At 40.7% G+C, this 21644-nt stretch overlaps 1 protein-coding gene across 6 annotated transcripts in view; it reads right to left on the reverse strand.

Moving 5' to 3' along the window:
* ankrd44 (ankyrin repeat domain 44) overlaps nucleotides 1-21644 on the reverse strand; it is a 48059-nt gene that overhangs the window by 11125 nt on the left and 15290 nt on the right. For 2 of the 6 annotated variants that reach the window (XM_061792983.1, XM_061792986.1), the window contains exons 3-17: nucleotides 20519-20597; nucleotides 20370-20440; nucleotides 14288-14488; nucleotides 13982-14069; nucleotides 11178-11320; nucleotides 10889-11101; nucleotides 9373-9451; nucleotides 8671-8785; nucleotides 8504-8586; nucleotides 6002-6110; nucleotides 5441-5509; nucleotides 4598-4738; nucleotides 2950-3015; nucleotides 997-1108; nucleotides 827-898 (exon numbers count right to left, since the gene is read on the reverse strand). In XM_061792983.1, coding sequence (XP_061648967.1) covers nucleotides 827-898; nucleotides 997-1108; nucleotides 2950-3015; nucleotides 4598-4738; nucleotides 5441-5509; nucleotides 6002-6110; nucleotides 8504-8586; nucleotides 8671-8785; nucleotides 9373-9451; nucleotides 10889-11101; nucleotides 11178-11320; nucleotides 13982-14069; nucleotides 14288-14488; nucleotides 20370-20440; nucleotides 20519-20597 — 1641 coding nt within the window. Of the gene's footprint in view, nucleotides 1-826; nucleotides 899-996; nucleotides 1109-2949; nucleotides 3016-4597; nucleotides 4739-5440; nucleotides 5510-6001; nucleotides 6111-8503; nucleotides 8587-8670; nucleotides 8786-9372; nucleotides 9452-10765; nucleotides 11102-11177; nucleotides 11321-13981; nucleotides 14070-14287; nucleotides 14489-20369; nucleotides 20441-20518; nucleotides 20598-21644 lie in introns of all 6 variants that reach the window. The other 4 variants (XM_061792980.1, XM_061792985.1, XM_061792984.1 and 1 more) reach the window with 3 other exon arrangements.

Genomic DNA, 21644 nt, shown 5'->3' on the forward strand with positions numbered 1-21644 from the left:
CCGGGGTTCAATCCCGGCCTCGGCTGTGTGGAGTTTACATGTTTTCCCCGCGACTTGGCCACTGAATAACATTCCACTATTTTGCCGTAAAAAAAAAAATAATAATAATAATTGGTTGCTTACGCAGTATGCTTCGGGTCATTGTCCATCTGCACTGTGAAGCGCCGTCCAATGAGTTCTCAGGCATTTGAGCAGATAATATTGCCCGAAAAACTTGACACCAAGATGACGGCAAAGACTTTGACTGCTTTGGCTTAAGTACAAAAACAGTGAATAAGTGAGTTTTTTCAGCAACTAACGGAGAACAGGTTCCGCCCCCAAAAAAAATCTGCAAATTAGTGAATTTGGGAATGCAAAACCGCAAACATGCAGGGGTTTATATTGTTCTTTCATTTATTATTTGGAGCCAATAAGAAAGTAATTTTTATATAACAGGAAGTATAAAGGCAGTTGGTTTTATTTAACAGGAAGTAGAAAGGAAATCATTTTTATTTGAACTAGAAAGGGAATCATTCTTATTTCTTTATTTGCAGTAAAGAGGAAGTCGTTTGTATTTAGTATTAACTAAACAGGAAGTATTTTTTATTTAACAGGAAGTAAATATGAAGTTGTCTTATTTCTCAGGAAGTAGTTTTTACTGATGAGGAAGTCATTTTTATCTAACAAGTAAAAGATAAGTTTTTTTTTTTTTTTTTTTAACAGGAAATAAATATAGAGTTGTTTTTACTTCACATGATGGACAGGAAGGAGGTCAGTCAAGTAAGAAGACAGGATGCCGCTCTCGTTAGTATTGTATATTAAGTATGTATTTGGTATTTAGACTCACAGCGAGATGCAGGGGGCTCCTGGCGTTGGGGGATTCAAGGTCGTCGTGGTAACCGTCGTCTCTGTCCAGCACCTGCAAGATCACATTCTGTCAGTGCATCCAATCTGTGTCAAACTGAACATCGTGTGTGTGTGGTGTATGCATGTGTGTGTGTGTGTGTGCATACTGACCAGCTCCAGGCAGCGCTTGTGTCCGTAGGCTGCAGCATAGTGAACAGGACTGTATCCTTGTTTGTCTTTGAGCGAGGCCGTCGCTCCACTCTGAAGCAGGAATTCCAAACATCTGCCAAACAGGACGGCGGCAACAGCCAGTCAAGTGTTGTTTTTGACCTTATCCCTACACTGTGAGTCAATGTTATCCAATCAGAAGCATGAAGAAAATCTGAGGAAAAGTCCTAAAAATGATGTAAATTGGCGCTTGTACGTAAGTGTCACAGTGAACCCCCATTTATCGCAAACAATATAGAGACCATTGTTTTTAATAGTTATACAGTAACAGCATACAACAATACTCAAAGGCATATACTGCATTAACAATGACTATTACTGTTGGGGACTACAGTATTAGTTGGGGACCTTCTTCTTGCTGTTAATTTTGCTGCATGTCGCGGCACAACGTAGTACTATGCTGAAGGCACAACTTCAAAATTCACACTTGCCTGTGTGGGTCATTTTCATATAATTTGATCAATAACGGTAAAGACACTTGTTATATATAAATAAATCTAATTTTGCCTCTCTTTTTTTTATGCCGCCTTGGTGTCGAAACATCCATCCTTAAACTTTTAAAAACGTTTCTGATGATTCAAAATTTTACACATTCATAGCTAATCCTTATTGACAGAGCAAATGGTGGTGGCCCACAGAAATACAATCCTAGCATAATAGAAAGACAAACGGCTTCATAAAAATTGTGTGTTGCGCAATTTACGTGTTGCCCTTCAAACTCTGCGGATACAAGTGCATAAATGATCCCAAATACTTATTAAACCCACCACTCTTGTCTTTAAACATTCGCAACAACCGTAAAGACATGCAATAGTTCCGACGCTTTCCCAAATTCATACATTTTCATTCATATCTCAGAAATAACACCATGTATTGTTCTGCCTGCTACTGTGTGAATGCCAACGCCATCCCGCAATCAGATGATGTCAGCGCATTTCGAACATCACACCCTGGCCATGGCATTAAGGCATCCCCTTACACACAGACATCTGTTATGGCTCGGATACTACCTCTGAAGGAAAAGAATCAGTGAGGTGCCGTTGTGGTAAAAGTACTCACACCCTGAACATAAGTAGAATTACAGAAAATACTGTAAAATAATATTCTGGTGGAAGTAGACGTACTGATTCAACTCCTTAAGTTACGAAAAAGTTATATATAAAAAAAAAAAAAGTACAAGCTTTGTAATGTATTTACATTTAAAGTGCAAAAGTAAAAACATTTTTTTCCATCAATTGTACACAACCATTTTGATAACTTGGTAAAAAGAAAAAGAAAATATGCACCCAAAATACTATCCCTGTCATTCACTGCCATTGACGGCTATAGAAGTCAGATATCCATGTTAACTGGCTGGCAGTGAAAGAGTTAACGTGCATAGTGCTAAAACACCTGACAACTAATTTTTGTAGCCAACATGAAAATAAATAAATAAATAAGAAATAAGGCCATGGATGGGTAAAATCTTGCTTCTCTGAATCTATAACGTTACTGTTGTTAATGCTGAAAGGTTAACATTCCTCCATGTCGCCACTGTCCCTGTCATTTCCGGCCTTCTAAGACCTGAAGCTCTCAGTCAAGATCTCAACCGCTGTTGACTATACCGCTCTCTATTTATTCCTTTTTTTACGTCATGATGTCATCCGCCAAAAGTCATCAGAAAAACATTCAAGTAAATTACAGATGCCTGAAAAGAATTCAAGTATTTAGTGTATTTGTACTTTGTTACTTCCCAACACTTTTCAGGTAACTTGTTCCCCCACCGCATTCCGTATCAGTGCCGTTTCCTAAAAAAAACCCGGAAAAAACAAAAAACAAAAACAAAAAAAAACAAAAAACGCAAAAACAGAAAAAGGCAGAAAAATCCCAGCTTTAGATGCCAGTGTAAAGACTCACACAGCTGCCTCTTTCTCCCTCTCTGCCTGGACTCCTTCACTCTCAGGCTCCAGAGCAACACGTCGCCTGAAAGACAATAATTACACATGAATGACACCTGTATCCATGCATCCATTTTCTGTACCGCTTATCCTCACTAGTCGCGGGCGTGCTGGAGCCTATCCCAGCTATCTTCAGGCGAGAGGAAAATATAATTCCACGTTTATTACACATTGGTTCGTTACACATTTATTACATATTTAACGCTTACTAATGCAGCACTGAGGAATAATGTTATTATCCTGGTTGTACTTTTATCACCATTTGTTAGTGAGCAAGACTCAAAAACTAGGGCATTTTTTGTATTGTTTTGTGACATTTCTCAACAGATTCCGGGACAGGCAAGCTATTTTTTTTAACTCCTTTTTCGTCTTATCAGTTCTGAAATGTGTTCTGCAATTGGCTGGCGACCAGTCTAAAGGTTGTTAATGCGATACGTAAGTGCGTCCGCCATGTTGGATGTGAAAGATCTGTCCCATATACTAGTGAGTTTAGGCCTGTTACGATCATTTTTTAAGACGATATAGTTTCCCAAAAACTATCACGATAAACGATATCGTCATTTTTTTGGGGGTTTCTGAAATCATGAAAAATAAGGCCCTATCTCGAGCTGCAAGACTGTGGTTGGCCCGCTGAAGATTAGCCCTTCACCTGTCAATCAAATATACGTTGACGTTCGATGTAGTCAACTACCGGCTGAATAACGTGCGCCACTGAGGTTATGCTTAATAAACAGCTAACGTTCCCGTGTTTGTGTTAATCGGGGACTAACACACACAACAAGTCGGAGAGAGGCACTGACGTTATAAATGACTTTGCCTCGGTGGAGCAAGCTGTTTAGCTCCTTAACTCGCTAGCTCGTTAGCTTGCGGCGCGGCGAACATAATAAACTGTGAACTTTCCCTTAAGTGTCTCTGCTGTGTGAATCTACGCGCTTCACGAGGAGGAACGCTGTGGAGGATTGGACAGAGCCAACACCGGCTGCCACTGGCGTTCCACTAGCGGCTAATGACACAGCCGTCCAACTCTGTCAGCTCACCACAACCATGACAATTTATCAAGTCCGGAAAAACTATCGTGTCCATTTTTTTTTTAATCAAACGATAAATCGATATAGTAATTATCGTGACAGGCCTAAGTGAGTGTTTATGTGTTTTACTGTTATCCCGGTGTTCAGTAAATGGCTGAAAGGTGCATCGGTGACAATGGCTCTCCTTTCCCACGTGCAAAGATATTACAGTAAGTATACTGTAATAAAACCTAAAATACAATTGCAAACAATTCACGGTGGCGTGAATGATCAACCGCGATATAGTAGGGGAGCATTATTTTTATTTTGCCGCAATTTGGTTAAATAGGAAAGACTGCTTGGAGACATTTGAGACTTCATAGTATCAGCCACAAAGCTAGCAAGTTTTATTCGCAAAATCATGTTATCATAGCTCATATCATAGTTATCATAGGATGTACGATGCAGTGTTCAAGGCGGGCTATATGTGTATATATGTCTATGGTTTCGGCCACCGCTTTAAAATAAACATTACTGCCACCTACAAGACTGGAGTAGAAGAGTACACATTTTGTCTTAAGTGTCTAGTTGTCCAGTTACCGTCTGTCCAGGTCCGAAGCTGCAGCGTAATGCAGAGCGGAGCGCCCCCACTTGTCGGTGGCATTGATGGCCGTGCCGCAAGCCACCAGGGTCTCCAGACACTGATAGTGCCGGCTGGCGGCGGCATAGTGCAGCGATGTCCTGAAGAAGACAAGGAACATGTACCTGTATGTCAACAGCTGTAAGTAGGATGTCACTCAGTGGAGCGCAGACCTCCGCCAAGGCCCAAACTACCAAAATCCACATAACTAACAAACAGCTCTATATTCATACATGCGTACACACCAAGGTTATAATAGTTTGGGATTTTACATCAGTTTAAGTCTTAATTTCATTTTGATTATTTTTTTTTTTTTTCCAAACTCAATTGGGTATAAATGACAAATGACATGAAACAAAAGCTGAGCTCTCAAATCTGAGATGAGTACCCTTGACAAGCGGAAAAACTTAAGTTAAGGAATCAAATTAAAAAAAAACAGCTGAGCCAAAAATAAATCGACTTAAAATCAAACCCAAAAAGCTTATATATGAAATACATTGACAAAGACTAAAACAAAGGACATATCTCTCTGTAACTATAAAGGTAGTTTGTTTGAATCTTTTAGTTTTTTGTTTTTTGTTTTTTTAAACAGACAATGCAGTTTCAGCTCTCATATTTACTCTTATTTCAGTTAACAAAAACATTTTAAATTGTAATTTCTGTGAATTTGTTCATTTTCCTTCACTACTGTATAATAACCACACACACACACACACACACACACACACACACACACACACACAAAGAGCGCAAACGTCCAATCAGTCATCAGTAAGAGCGTGTCATCTACGACGTATACCAACCTGCCGCAGTTGTCCCTCCTGTTGTGGTCGCCGCCGCTCGTCAAGAGCAGCTTGACACACTCCACGTTGCTGCGCCCACAAAAAAGAAACGCCATCGTCACGATGCAACGAAGCAAGATAGGATTTATTTGGACATTTGGAAGACTGTACTTAATAACATTTCTTAAAGTCGCATGGGGTCAGTTTCTGTTTCGCTGGTTCGCTCAAACGAGTAAAAGGTAATAGTTAGTAATAAGGCTGCATAACTATTCACATGGGTGTGATGTATATTAACTGCAGATTATGTTTTTCATTAAATTATGAATTGAGATTTAAAAATACCCCAAAATTTACACTTTTTCTTTTTTTTTTTTAAATCTGCAGTAAATTTGTTTCACCTAAACTGCACATGGAAATAGACAGTTTGAAATTTCCGATACAGTACATTGGGCACTTGGAACTCCAGTGTAAATCCAGCCTAAGAGATCATCTAACATTGTTTTTTGATTCATTGGTGTTTTGTTGGACAACATGACATTAGATTTACATTTTACATGGACATTTTCACAACACAGCGCTCACCCTCCGGCGGCGGCGGCGTGCAGGCAGGTCCGCCCCTGACTGTCGGGGGTGTCGATCTGAAAGCCTGCACACAGGACCGAGTCGTTACACATTATGCTAAACCTCCGGCCTGAAGAGGGCGGAGCAGGGAGACAGAAGTGACGGGGGGTGGGGGGCGGGAGGACATAAATCCACAGTAGCAACCGCCATAAAGAGAGAAGGACAGGAAGCGGTAGGGGGAGTGAGAGGAAGGGGTGGGACAAAGAGAGACAGGCATTATTAGTGAGGCAGGTGGTGAGGAAACAGGTTAAGTGAGAGTGCATGATGCCGTCCATTCAGGTGCAGGAACACATAAATAAGCAGAGACGCAGATAAGAGCAAACAGAACAAATAGTTAAGATTGTAATGGCGCGTAATAACATCGCCATTTCAAAATGAATTTCAAGGTCAGATCGCAAAGATTAAAAATAAAAAAAAAATCCTCTTGATTCCTCGAGAAACCCTTGACCAAGCGTAACCGCCATTTCGAGGTCATTATATGACAGTCACAGAGCAATTGAATCGCTAAATATAATTCAGAATGTGTCGTCTGCGTTTTGAGTTTAGCGCCTTCCCATCTGCGGCTATGTTGGGGTGCTGTGACATTCCAGCGGTACCGTTAGCATTAGCATTAGCTTAGTGCTGCTGTGCGCATGTCGTCGTTCAGTTTCTTGCCGCCTATTTTGGTATTTCACGATTGGTTTATTGCATGGCAGCTGGTTGTACTAATGGTGCAGGCAGTGGCAAGCGCTCATTTAGCTCTCCAAGCAATACAGTGGAAAGCTGTGCAATTGTTTGTGCCAAACAAGGACTCGTAACTCTGTGCTGCTGCTGATCAATTCGAACCGCCGTGTTTTCTGAAACATTTCGTAGAAACAATTGGATACATGGGCATAGTTGGACCTGGGCTGAAACAAGCTTCAGTGCCAACAATTTTCCCTTCGACGATCGCGTCTTCAATGCGTGGAAGAAGCGGCGCAGGAAAGAGGCGAGGCCTTGTATCTACGACTCTATTATTGGTGGTGATTTTGCAATGAGCAACAGACTATTGATTCAAATCATTTGCAGTTACAGTTTTTCGCAGATGGCCGCATTGTTTACGTTGCATGCAGCTGTTACTTAGCCGCTCATCGTCGTCACAGACGGGCTCTGGTTTGACCACGAGTCTAGTATCAGTCGGCTCCTGTGTGTCTCAATCCTCCTACTTCTCGAATTGCGCAACGCAGCTCGCCATTGAGTGTACCGCATTATTTGACGAGTATTTCATCACTTCAGGTAGCCCTCGCGGCGGATGGAGTAAATACACCCACGACAGCTTACGATTCTGCTATATTTGGGAGCGCTAAAAGAAATAGATTTTTAGCCCAAATATGATTGACAAGTTGCTGGAAATGATGTGTACGTATTACAAAAACATATTAACAATGTAAATATGAATTTACATATAAATAAGAAGATCAGAGGTTAGGTCAATGATATCACGGCATTGCCAGAAGCTCATACATCAGAAGATCATTCATGAAAATGGTAACAAACTTGACCCTACATTCTATCGAAATAATCTAGAATCTTCTTAAAAGAACAAAACTAAAAATCAAATTTGAATGAAATCCACATAATTTCAAATGGTAGCAAATTCACCAGGTATTCTAAAGAACAAAATACTAAAATTTGTAATTCACACATTACATTTGACTTAAACATTCCCTATCTTGAAGGTAAATGGTACCGTAAGTTAAAAAAAAAATGAATCCACAAATCATTTACAACCCCAATTCCAATTAAGTTGGGACGTTGTGTTAAACAGAAATAAAAACAGAATACAATGATATGCAAAGCATGTTCAACCTATATTTAATTGAATACACTACAAAGACATGTAATGTTCAAACTGATTAACTTTATTGTTTTTAGCAAATAATCATTAACTTAGAATTTTATGGCTGTAACAAGTTCCCAAAAAAAAGACTGAGAAAGTTGAGGAATGCTCATCCAACACCTCTTTGCAGAGTGGAAAGGAGTTTTGTCATAGATGAATATGGCATGAAACCCTTCTTGTGGCTCTCTACAGGTCAGCCTTTGACTGCATTACTAAATAAACGATACGAGGTGCCATTTGCACATGCTTTTCAGACGCGGTATAGGATGATGCAAAATTAGCCATCATAATTTGTCTCAGGTTTGTCACATCACTTTGCGCGCGCTAAATTAATCTACAGTATTTGCATATTTGCCTCCCAGAACGCGCAAATGAACTGCGCGGCAATTTTGGGCTATCCCGGGTGCATCCGGGTTACTAGTTTAGCTTCCACATCTGTTTGCATGAGAAATCAGTTTGTGCTCGTTTTGCCACGTGCTAACATTTTGTAAATGAGGCCCTTGGTGTTTATCCATTTTAATGATAACAATATCGAACACAATGCCACAACAACAGCCAATGTTGTATCTCAGGCAAGATAAGTTATAAGACGTCACGCATACTACCTGAGGAGAGCAGTTTGCGGCAGCAGTCCGAGTGAGCGTTCAAGGCAGCCATGTGCAGCGGGAACATGCCGTGGCCGCCTCGCCTTTCAGGAAGCGGACGGACATGAGTGAGGGACGTTTCATCACAGCGCACTTGTTGTTATTTGTCACCGGGGACATTACAATACCTGGTGCAGTCGGCTCCGCTGGTGATGAGCGTGTTGATGAGGAGCTCGTGGCCGTAGCGAGCGGCGACGTGCAGTGGCGTGTTGCCGTCCTTATCCACGCTGTCGATCTCGCCGCCTGACATAATGTTAGCGAAGAGCGAAAGACACACTTTAAACGTATGTAGTGAACCCAGCTGCAAATCCATTCATCGTTTGCAGAGAGAACATATGCTTGAGGATGTAGTATGCTCTGTTTGGATGTGTTGCTGCTGCAGGTGTGTTAAAGTAGCACTTGTTTAAAGTTTTAGAATTACCACAACATCTAAAATGGTAAATGGTAATGGACTGCACTTTATCTACACTGTCACAGTGCCCAAAGCGCTTGACACAGCCTCACATTCACCCAACAATGGGCAACTGCTGCCATGCAAGGCGCTGCCAGTCCCACTGGGAGCAAATTTGGGTTCAGTGTCTTGCCCAAGGACACTTCTACATGAGGACAGTCGTAGCCAGGATTCGAACCAGTGACCCTTCGGTCACTGGACGACCTGCTCTACTGAGCCACAGCCACCCACTCTATGCTGATATATCTTAGCCCATCTGTGCTGTTTCGCATTATACTGTCAGCAAGGAAGCGGACTTATGTTAGATGAAATTGCATTACACTCTGTAAAAATGCAATCTGCGTGCAGAAAGAAAAAAAACATCGGGCAGACGACTCACCATTCTGGATGAGAGTCTGAGAGCGAGTGAAGCGACCATGCACCGCCGTCATGTGGAGAGGACTTTTCCCGTCTCGACTCTGCAGGAAGGAAAGAATCCCATCATGAAGGATATCTACAGGCCAAAAAATACAATTGTTTATAAAAATAAAAATAAATCACATACGTAGAGAAATCCATCAGAACCGAAAGTCTCGTCTGTGATATATCACAGATTGATTTTTGCTCCAATTAACTTGCTGATTTTTTTTTTTTTTTTTTTTAAACCAGCCAGTGATGAGTACAGTACACATTTTTTAAATTTTAGTCTAGACCCTAGGCTAATGGTCTATTAAAAAAAAAATAATAATAATAAAAAATAATCTAAAAAAATGTTTTTATTCGAGTGGACGCCACACACCAAACAAAAAACTAAGCCAAAAAAAGCATGAAATTGTGAAATCTAAATATCATTAAACTAAAATCAACTAAATTAAGCTAAAAACTAACTAAAATGAATTAAATCCACATATCGTACATTTTAAAAAATACCTAATATTTTATTTAAAACACTAAAGACTAATTTGACTTCAACATGCAAATAATTGAAAAAATAAAATCTGCCCGATTTTCTATGCAATGAATGCATAAGAAGTAAAATGATCAAATATATGTAATATGTACAGTGGGTACGGAAAGTTTTCAGACCCCCTTGAATTTTTCACTCTTTGTTATGTTGCAGCCATTTGTTAAAATAATTTAAATTAATTTTTTCCCCCTCAACGTACACACAGCACCCCATATTGACAGAAAAAAACAATTGTTGAAATTTTTGCTGATTTATGAAAAAAGAAAAACTGAAATATCACAGAGCCATAAGTATTCAGACCCTTTGCTGTGACACTCATGTAGCAAATGGCTGAAGTATAAAAAAGTGAACAATTTTAGGGGGTCTGAATACTTTCCATACCCACTGTGTGTGTGTGTGCGTGATAAAATATGATCAAATAATAAAACAATTAGAAAAATCTTTCAAATGTTGCAATATCATCTATTAAAAAAACATTTATGTCTTGTATTTAACAAAATAACTATTTGTGGTATTCAAAAAAATTAAAATAAAAACAAAATCCACCAATTATTTAAAAATGCCCAACTGAAATAAAGATTATTCAAAATTAACCTTATCATAAAAAAAATCTAACTTTGTTAATCACTGGTCAAAATCCATCCATCCATTTTCTATATCGCTTATCCTCATTCCATACCCCTTGGACTGGTCGCCAACCAATCACTTGGACAGACAACCATTCACACAGTCCACAGTTTTCGATCAACCTAACATGCAGTTTTTTGCAATATGGGGAGGAAGCCGGAGCACCCGGAAAAAACCCACACAAGCACGGGGGGCTCACTTTTCTCTCCAGACGCTGGGCTGCTTGAAGTAGTCGCTTGCGTCGCCACAACACCCTAGCGTCGACCCAGTCGAGAGGCAAGCAAAATACAAAAAAAAGCAACAAGCTGCACTTCCGTCCTACCTGTACGTTGACCTCGGCACCGTTGTTGACAAGGAATTCCAAACAGAGCGCTCCGTGAGTGGAAGCGGCAGCAAAGTGCAGCGGCGTGAAGCCTTTGTTGTTGGGCTGGCTGACGTTCGCGCCGTAGTCGATGAGCTCGCTAACGACGGCGTCCTGGCCGTTAAAACAGGCCACGTGCAGCGGTGTGTTGCCGAAGGCGTTGGACTCGTCGATCTGTCCGCGACAAAACACAAGCAACGGTTATTTGGGCCGACTTGACGAGGAGAAACGGCGAAGGAGCAGTCACCACCTCCACAGCCAGGTTGAGCAGATGCTTCACCACCGCCATCTGTCCACTAGATGACGCCGTATGCAGCGGTGTGTACCCTCGCTTGTCCTTACAGCAGAGCTCCGCCCCCTGACTCACCAGCAGACACACCACATCCAAATGACCTGCAGGTGAGCACAAAACAGAACCAAAACAATATTTTAAAAATATTATTGTGGCTGTCACTGCTGGCCTAAACACTATTAGAAGCACTGAGCTGCATTTACAACCTAAATTCTAATATAATTTTGTCAGATTTCAGTTTGGATGTGCCGCTAAGTCAGTGTTCTCTTCAGAATCAGTAATGCTGGCTGATGTAACTTCGACTATACTGGTTGCCAAGCAGCAGAACAGGAAGTGGCCCATTTCCCCCTAGGCTGCAGCTCAGCAATATGGATTTGTCACCTTTACGAAAAGCTCTGGCTTTACTTTTTACTGAGGAGGAGGAGGTGACCACGACAAGCGTCAACACGAAAGTGGGAATGGTTTCAACTACAACCCCAATTCCAATGACGTTGGGACGTTGTGTTAAACATAAATAAAAATAGAATACACAGGCACGGTAGAGCATCTGCCTCACAGTTCTGAGGACCGGGGTTCAATTTTATGGCTGCAACACATTCCAAAAAAGCTGGGACAGGGTCATGTTTACCACTGTGCTACATCACCTTTTCTTTTAACAACATTCAATAAACGTTTGGGAACTGAGGACACTAATTGTTGAAGCTTTGTAGGTGGAATTCTTTCCCATTCTTGCTTGATGTTCAGCTTCAGCTGTTCAACAGTCCGGGGTCTCCGTTGTCGTATTTTACGCTTCATAATTCGCCACACATTTTCCACGGGATTGAATGGATTGCAGGCACGCCAGTCTAGTACCCGCACTCTTTTACTACAAAGCCATGCTGTTGTAACACGTGCAGAATGTGGTTTGGCATTGTCTTGCTGAAATAAGCAGGGCCGTCCATGAAAAAGACGTTGCTTGGATGGCAGCATATGTTTCTCCAATAGCTGTATGTACCTTTCAGCATTAATGGTGCCTTCACAGATGTGTAAGTTACCCATGCCATTGGCACTAACACAGCCCCATACCATCACAGGTGCTGGCTTTTGAACTTTGCATCCATAACAGTCCGGATGGTTCTTTTCCTCTTTGGCCCGGAGGACACGACGTCCACTATTTCCAAAAACAATATGAGATGTGGACTCGTCGGACCACAGAACACTTTTTCACTTTGCGTCAGTTCATCTTAGATGAGCCGGGCCCAGAGAAGCCGGCGGTGTTTCTAGGTGTTGTTGATAAATGGCTTTTGCTTTGCATCGTAGAGTTTCAAGTTGCACTTACGGATGTAGCGCCGAACTGTATTTACTGACATTGGTTTTCTGAAGTGTTCCTGAGCCCATGTGGTGGTATCCTTTACACATTGATGTCGGTTTTTGATGCAGTGCAGCCTGAGGGATCGCAAAGGTCACAGGCATTCAATGTTGGTTTTCGGCCTTGTCACTTACATGCAGTGATTTCTCCAGATTCTTTGAACCTTTTGATGATATTATGGACCGTAGATGAGGAAATCCCTAAATTCCTTGCAATTGTATGTTGAGGAACATTGTCCTTAAACTGTTCGACTATTTTCTCACGCACTTCACAAAGAGGTGAACTTCGCCCCATCTTTGACTGAGCAATTCAGGGAAGCTCCTTTTATACGTAATCATGGCACCTACCTGTTCCCAATTCACCTGTGGGATGTTCCAAACAGCTGTTTGATGAGCATTCATCAACTTTCTCAGTCTTTTTGGCACCTGTCCCAGCTTTATTGGAGCCATAAAATTCTAGGTTCATGAGTATTTGTGAAAAACAATCAAGTTTATCAGTTTGAACATTAAATATCTTGTCATTGTAGTGTATGCAATTAAATATAGGTGGAACATGATTTGCAAATCATTGTATTCTGTTTTCATTTATGTTTAACACAACGTCCCAACTTCATTGGAATTGGGGTTGTATTTTGATAATTGATTAATCGTTTAGAGAAATTGACTTATAATTCTCCAAATCCTCGGAATATCAGCTCTCAACAGTACAACTGGACTACAGAAATCAGAGAATATATCTCTGATTCCTTTCGTCCTTTTGTCTTATCTTTGTGTTTAATCAAAAGAAGACATTTGCAAACTGCTTTTAAAAGAATGATCTACATTTTTGCCTATTTTCTGACATGTGACAGACCAAACCCGTAACTGAATTGAGATCATCAATTTAAGTTTGTGCATTTTCTGCACTGTCAATTTGAAATAATTTTCACATAAAAGGATGTTTTTTTCAATTAGATTCATTGATTAATTGAAAAAAATAATCGACAGATTCATTGATTATTAAAATAATCATTAGTTGCAGCCCTAATAAAAACATTTCTGCCTTCCTCTCTGTGAGGTGCGCGCACTCACAGCCGACAACGAGGCGCTCTACCACGCTGGCGTACTATCTGAATGGAAGATGTATTTTGGGGGTGTAGGCATAGCTGGCCAGCTAACGTCACGTCACAATTGTGCCAGATAACTGCTGATGCGAACGAGGGCACTCATGTTCTTACATAGTGGGGAGGGGACGCACTTGGGGCCCGTTTCAGCCATGCCCAAAATAAAATCATTAAAATTGAAATGGTGAAAAATATTTTCATGCTATATCTACACTAGTACTACATAATTCTCAGTCTTTGCACATTTTCAGCAATTATCTTTAAACATGTATCATTTATTTAGAAAATGTTTTGACCAATGTGATGTCTTACCCATGAAGGCGGCCCAGTGTAGAGCTCGCCCATCCTTCTTGTCAAAAGCGTTGATGTTGGCTCCTTTGGCAAGGAGGAGGTTCACCATCTAACACAAACACAAACACACACACACACACACACACACACACACGCACAATTCTATCAAAGCACTTGGGAGCACACCTGCTTGCTTTTTCACAGCAATACAAAGGATGTTAGCATTACAGTGACGATGCTAATCAACTCTATTGACTAGCACGACATCAACAGGAGTGGTGCAAATGAATGGCAAAAGAACAAAGATAGCTCAGGTGCATGTAGTACCTCAGTATGGCCATTGAGGGCAGCGTGGTGCAATGCGGTGCGCCCGCCGCGGTCTGACACGTTCACGCTGCTCAACAGCGGGATGATGATCTCGGCGCAGCGCAGCGCGTTATTAGCCGCCGCCACGTGGAGCGGCGTCTGCCAGTTCTTGTCTCGGGCATTGACGTCGGCCGAGTGACGGATCAACACTCGCACTGCCTCCTGCAGGGAAAACGCTGGCATGCTATTTTTGTTGTTTGTTGTATTGACCCTGGGATATCTCAATCTGGATTTTCATAATTGGTTGTTTTTCTACTCAGCAGCCCTATGGGGGGCACAAGCCAGTGCAAACTCTAGGCCGGTCCCAAGCCTAGATAAATTCAGAGGCTTGGATGGAAGGGCATCCGGCTTAAAACTTTGCCAAACAAATGTGACCAAGAGGTGAAAGAGAAATTCTGGAAGGAGCGAGATGAAGTAAGTCTGAGCATCCCAGACAGAGAGAGTCGTGATTGGTGCTGAAGGAAATAGGGGTGATGAAGAAGTGATGGGTAAGTTCGGCATTCAGGAAAGGAACTTCGAGGGACAGATGGTGGTAGACTTTGCAAAAAGGATGGAAATGGCTGTAGTGAACCTTCACAGTACAGGAACTCACACAAGGAAAGAGGTTAGCTAAGAAGAAGTGGGACACTGAGAGGACCGAGGAGAGGCGAAAGGAATAGATTGAGATGCGACGTAGGCCAAAGGTAGAGGTGGCAAAGGCCAAACAAGAGGCAAATAATGACATGTATGCCAGGTTGGACACCTAGAAAGAGAAAATGACCTATACAGGTTGACCAGACAGAGGGATAGAGATGGGAAGGATGTGCAGCAGGTTAGGGTGATTAAGGATAGAGATGGAAATATGTTGACTGGTGCCAGATGAAAAGAATACTTTGAGGAGTTGCTGAATGAAGAAAATGAGAGAGAAGAAAGAGTAGAAGAGGCAAGTGTGGTGGACCAGGAAGTGGCAATGATTAGTAAGGGGGAAGTTAGAAAGGCATTAAAGAGGATGAAAAATAGAAAGGCAGTTGGTCCTGATGACATTCCTGTGGAGGTATGGAAGGATCGAGGAGAGGTGGCTGTGGAGTTTTTGACCAGCTTGTTCAATAGAATTCTAGCGGGTGAGAAGATGCCTGAAGAATGGAGGAAAGGTGTGCTGGTACCCCTTTTTAAGAACAAGGGTGATGTGCAGAGCTGTGGGAACTATAGAGGACTAAAGTTGATGAGCCACACAAGGAAGTTATGGGAAAGAGTAGTGGAGGCTAGACTCAGGACAGGAGTATGTGCGAGCAAGAGTATGGTTGCATGCCTAGAAAGTGTACCACAGATGCATTATTTGCCTTGAGGATGTTGATGGAAAAGTACAGAGAAGGTCGGAAGGAGCTACATTGTGTCTTTGTAGATCTAGAGAAAGCCTATGACAGAGTACCCAGAGAGGAACTGTGGTACTGCATGCAGAAGTCTGGAGTGGCAGAGAATTATGTTACAATAATACAGGACATGTACGAGGGCAGCAGAACAGTAGTGAGGTGTGCTGTAGGTGTGACAGACGAATTTAAGGTGGAGGTGGGACTGCATCAGGGATCAGCCCTGAGCCCCTTCCTGTTTGCAGTGGTGATGGATAGGCTGACAGATGAGCTTTGACTGAAATCCCCGTGGACCATGATGTTTGCAGATGACATTGTGAACTGCAGTGAAAGCAGGGAGCATGTGGAGGAACCGTTAGAAAGGCGGAGGCATGCACTGGAAAGAAGAGGAATGTAGATTAGCCGAAGTAAGACAGAATATATGTGCATGAATGAGAAGGGTGGTGGGGGAAGAGTGAGGCTACAGAGAGAAGAGATAGCGAGGGTGGAGGACTTCAAATACTTGGGGTCAACAGTCCAGAGCAATGGTGAGTGTGGTCAGGAAGTGAAGAAACAGGTCCAAGCAGGTTGGAACGGGTGGAGGAAGGTGTCAGGTGTGTTATGTGACAGAAGAGTCTCTACTAGGATGAAGGGCAAAGTTTATAAAACAGTGGTGAGGCCAGCCATGATGTACGGATTAGAGACAGTGGCACTGAAGAGACAACAGGAAGCAGAGTTGGAGGTGGCGGAAATGAAGATGTTGAGGTTCACGTCCAGAGGAGAAATAGTGAGTATATTGGTAAAAGGATGATGAGGATGGAGTTGCCAGGCAAGAGAGCTAGAGGAAGACCAAAGAGAAGGTTGATGGATGTCGTGAGGGAAGACGAGGGCCGTTGGTGGTGTTAATAATAATAATAACAACAATTCTTATTATTACTATTTATTTATTATTATTATATAATTACTATTATTAATTATTTACAACAGAAATATTTAAAAGTATTACATTTGTACAACTATTGAAACATTATTATAAAATGATTACAACAGTTTACAACCTATTAAACATATGCATCTTCAATGAATCTAACATACATATTTTTGGAACGTGGGCGAAAGCTGGAGACTACTCAAACTCCACATCAGAATGCAGATTTAAATACATAAAAATATTAATATTTATTTATACTTATGTAAAAAAAAAGTGAAATTAAAACTTTCCAAAATCAAACATGATTGAAAATAATTTAAAAAAAAATCTTCATCATGAAAACATTTTTTAAAAATGTTTCTCCAAAATAATATCAAAAAACTACTTTTAATAAAATCTGGCTTATTGTATATGCAAATAAAATATGAAATTCACAATTCATTAAAATTTTTCATTCATTCATTTTCCATACCGCTTATCCTCACTAAGGTCGTGGGCGTGCTGGAGCCTATCCCAGCTGACTCTGGGCGAGAGGCGGGGTACACCCTGAACTGGTCGCCAGCCAATCACAGAGCACATATAGACAAACAACCATTCGCACTCACATTCCCACCTACGGGCAATTTAGAGTCTTCAATTAACCTACCATGCATGTTTTGGGGATGTGGGAGCAAACCAGACTACCCGGAGAAAACCCACGCAGGCACGGGGAGAACATGCAAACTCCACACAAGCGAAGCCAGATTTGAACTCGGGTCCTCAGAACTGTGAGGCATGCATGCTAACCAGTCGCCCACTGTGCCGCCTAGAATTTTTCTAAATGTTTGAAATCTTTAAAAACGATATTTGAAAATGTAAATTGCTTTGTCTAATTTAAGAGGCATTTCATAAGCAGTGTTGAATGCAGTACTCTAATGTGGAACAGCAGTTTGGTCTGGATCTAATCCAATCGTTCCCAAATAAAACAGTAATGTTTAAGGTCAAGTTGAAGCCACATTAAACCTCACTGTCGCAGATAAACGTGACAGCCACATCAGATAACGTAACGAAAGAATGCTAAATTTTTTATTTTTTTTAAAAAGATCATTGCATGCTTGGTGCAGTGTCACTTCAACGAAGGTTGCTGCATTCTGCCACTTAGACAAAAGTGGGTTAGGCCAGTATGACTACATATTTGTTGAGTTCTACCCTGCTCCCTCGTCTCACACATTTGAACAAAGATGGAGACTTGGAAACCTGCAGATTTGATCATGATCACTAGGGGACACGTTTTGTGGTTGAAATTTAAACTCTGATCCCATCAAGTATAATGAGTTAATCGTTTTTATTCACTGCATCACACTGAAAGCTGTTTCTAATATTTTGGTTCTTTAGTTTCATTACAAGATCTTTTGGTAAAGCCGGAAAAACAATGCTTTATTTCCACCTTTTATCTCATGTGCAAGCTCATTCAACGTGGGGATACGTTTCCAGACGCATCTCCCAATCTGCGATAAAGACAGAACTTATTTTTCCTCTTAGTTTTACCCCTCCCACACACTTTAAACACATTTGAACTAATTAAATCACACTTTAACACATTGCTAACATATTTAAACAAGTGAAAAATGCAAGCATAAAATATATACAAAATAGAGGTGTTGAGTGAGATACAACCCCAATTCCAATGAAGTTGGGACGTTGTGTTAAACATAAATAAAGTCTGTGCTAGCTGATTTGCAGCAAATAATCAATTGCTCACTTTAGTCAGGCGAGTTTCCTAAAGCTCTTAAAGTAGCTGCCATTAAGCCTCTTCTAAAAAATAGAACACTGGACGCTTCCATGTTAGGAAGTTATAGATTCATCTCAAATCTCCCTTTCATAGCCAAGATTCTTGAGAAAGTTATTTTTAATCAATGGCCGATGGGGTTCCTCAAGGGTCAGTTCTTGGACCCTTCCTGTTCAGCTTGTATATGCTACCCTTGGATATAATTCTTCAGAACTTGAATTTTGACTATCATAGCTATGCAGATGACACACAGTTGTAACTAGCAGTGTGTCAAGATGACTACAGTTCAATTGAGGTGTTGTGTCACTGTCTAAAACAGATAAATAACTGGATGTAACTAAAATTATCTTCAATTAAACCACAACAAAACTGAGATAATTGTTTTTGGCAATAAAGAAAAGAGGATTGCTGTTAGTAAATACCTGGAGTCACTCTCTTTAAAAACCAAAGAGCAAGTCCGAAACCTTGGTGTGCTGATAGATTCCGACTTTACTTTCAACAGTCATATCAAATCAATTACTAAAAATGCCTTAAACCATCTGAAGAACATATCCAGAGTGAAGGCTTGTATGTGCCAAGCAGACCAGGAGAAGCTCATCCATGCTTTTATCTCAAGTTGACTTGACTATTGTAATGGTCTTCTGACTGGACTCCCCAAAAAGAGCATGAAATAGCTGCAGCTCATTCAGAATGCTGCAGCTCGGGTTCTGACCAGAACAAAGAGGTCAGAGCATATTACTCCAATTCTTAAGTCTTTACACTGGCTCCCAGTCAGCTTTAGATTAGATTTTAAAGTTCTGCTACTGGTCTATAAATCACTAAATGGTTTAGGTCCTGAATAAGTGAAAGAAATGCTAATGGTATATAAACCTAGTCGGGCTCAGTAGGCTCAAATAGTGGAGCACAGAGTCCAAAGCAAACATGGTGAAGCAGCATTTAGCTATTATGCTGCACACAAATGGAATAAGTTGCCAACAGAAGTGACGTCAGCCCCAAGTGTGAATGTTTTTAAGTCCAGGTTAAAAACTCTTCTTTTTTTCCTCGTGCTTTTTAGAGCATTTCCACTTTTAAATGATATTTCTTGCACTGTATGCTGTTTTAATTTGTACTTTACATTTTTTCTCTTTGTTTTAAATGTGGCCAGCACGGTTTCTTTGTTTTTAAATGCTTTTAATCATGTAAAGCACATTGCGTTACCTTGTGTATGAAATGCGCTATATAAATAAATTTGCTTTGCTTTGATTCGCTTCGTGAGGGAATTGAACTTTGCGTCTTGCCCATGCATTTCAATAGGAAAGAAAATTCTGCAATTTTGACAATGAAATCCTAGGCATTATTGGATTTAAAAAGATCATGAATATTTGGCACACAAAAGCGAAATAAAATTTAAAAGAGTCTTATCTAATCATTATTTGTTTATTTTTTTTTACTCTTTATGATGCAAGTGAGGCCTGCACATCCCTGGCTTTACTGCTCTCCTGGCATTCACTATAAACCGCAGCGTGACGCAATATAGTGCAGGTTTCACCCTACAATCTCAAAAACATAAGGGAAAACTTAAAACTGTTGAGGGATTAAAAAAAAAAAAAACTGGACGTTTCCTTAATGCGCAAACAGAAACATGCAACAGTATGACAGGAACAATGGTGAAAGGGCATTGATAACTTTGGATCCCTTGCAGCTCTGGGTAACTATATGAACAAAATATTTTATCTTATCCCATTTCCAGAGTGTCCCTGAACGCACTTTGCACATGAAACATGAATGATGGCTGCACTAAATCGGTTGCCAAATACAGCATTTATCCTCTAACATATGAAGGCTCGTATGTTCAGACAGGTTTTGTCCCTAACAAAATCTGGCAGCTCTCTTTGATGCCTGAATGAGCATGTAGTCAATTACGTTCATCAAGCAGATATGAACTAAGTTCCGTTCACATTCGGCCAAAAGATGAACTAGTTCATGAGCTTTTGTTTATTAAACTCGTTTAGGTACAAAACTGAGTGTGGCAGTGGTTACCTCACTGCGTGACGCCACGGCGCGATGGAGGGGGGTGAGCCACATGTTGTCCTTGGCGTTGACACGAGAACCTGCACACATGGGGGAGGATAAAGGTGAGTGGTGAAACTGCAATGGAGGCGAAGTATGAAGGGAATATGTTTTCCTACCGGAAAGGATGAGGAGTTCGGTGATTTCGGCATCGCGCAGGAAGGCTGCTGCATGGAGCGGAGTGCGCTTCTCAGCATCCTGGAGCATGGAGAGACAGACGGCAGTCAGTTTAATCAATACATAATGAAACATAATGATTCTACTATATTACAGTTCAGAATTAAGTGTCCATGAATATGACTTCAGGAAAACCTTTGGTTATCAGGGGAAAGTAATGTTGATATACGGTCTCATAGGGCCATATTAAAAATATGAAAAAGTATCCATCCATCCAGTTTCAACACCACCTATCCAGGTTAGGGTCGCAGGGCACTGGAGCATATCTCAGCTGACTTCGGGCAAAAGGCGGACTACAACCTGAACTGGTCAGTCGCAGGGCACATATAGACACGGACAACCATTCGCACTTACATTCCCACTGTCACTGAGCGGGAACTGAAGCCACGCTGCTCACACCAAAGCGAGTGTACCACTACACCATCAGTGACATGAAAAAAATATGCTCAAACAATTATTATCATCATCATTATACGAAACAAAACACTGAAATCCATTCCTCAAATGATTCATCAAATCCCCTAAAAATCTGCCCCAGCTTCTTCTATATTCCAAAAAATCTACTAACTAAAATCCATAAATTATTCAACTTTTTTTTTTTTTTTTTTTTTTTTTTTTTAACATTTAACCTTGTCCTGCGTTTCTTTCAAAAGAAAATGAAATCCAAATGTAACAAAGCCAACAAATCTTTAAAACAAACATCTGCCACTGCCAGTATCTTCTACTTTTTTAATTACAAAAAATGACTTCTAATTTCACTTTAATCCCCCAAAAATGTTAATCAAATTTGAGTAAAATCAAAAATGAACTCATTAATTTAAAACTGAATTTAAAACTCATTCTTTTACTTTTGAACTATTGTATTAATATTTTATAACAGATTCAGAACCTTCTTAACCAAATGGATTTAAACCAGAGCATGCGATTTCTTTTTTAGTCATTTGAGGGCAATACAAAATATATTTTAAAAAAAAATGTGGTGCAAGGATGAAACTTTTTTTTTTTTGTCCTTACCAATCACACGTGGAAGCCAACAAAATGCAGATTGCATCTAACCAGAAGTGCAAT

The sequence above is a fragment of the Phyllopteryx taeniolatus genome, chromosome 12 (assembly GCF_024500385.1).
Source record: "Phyllopteryx taeniolatus isolate TA_2022b chromosome 12, UOR_Ptae_1.2, whole genome shotgun sequence".
NCBI classification, from domain to species: domain Eukaryota; kingdom Metazoa; phylum Chordata; class Actinopteri; order Syngnathiformes; family Syngnathidae; genus Phyllopteryx; species Phyllopteryx taeniolatus.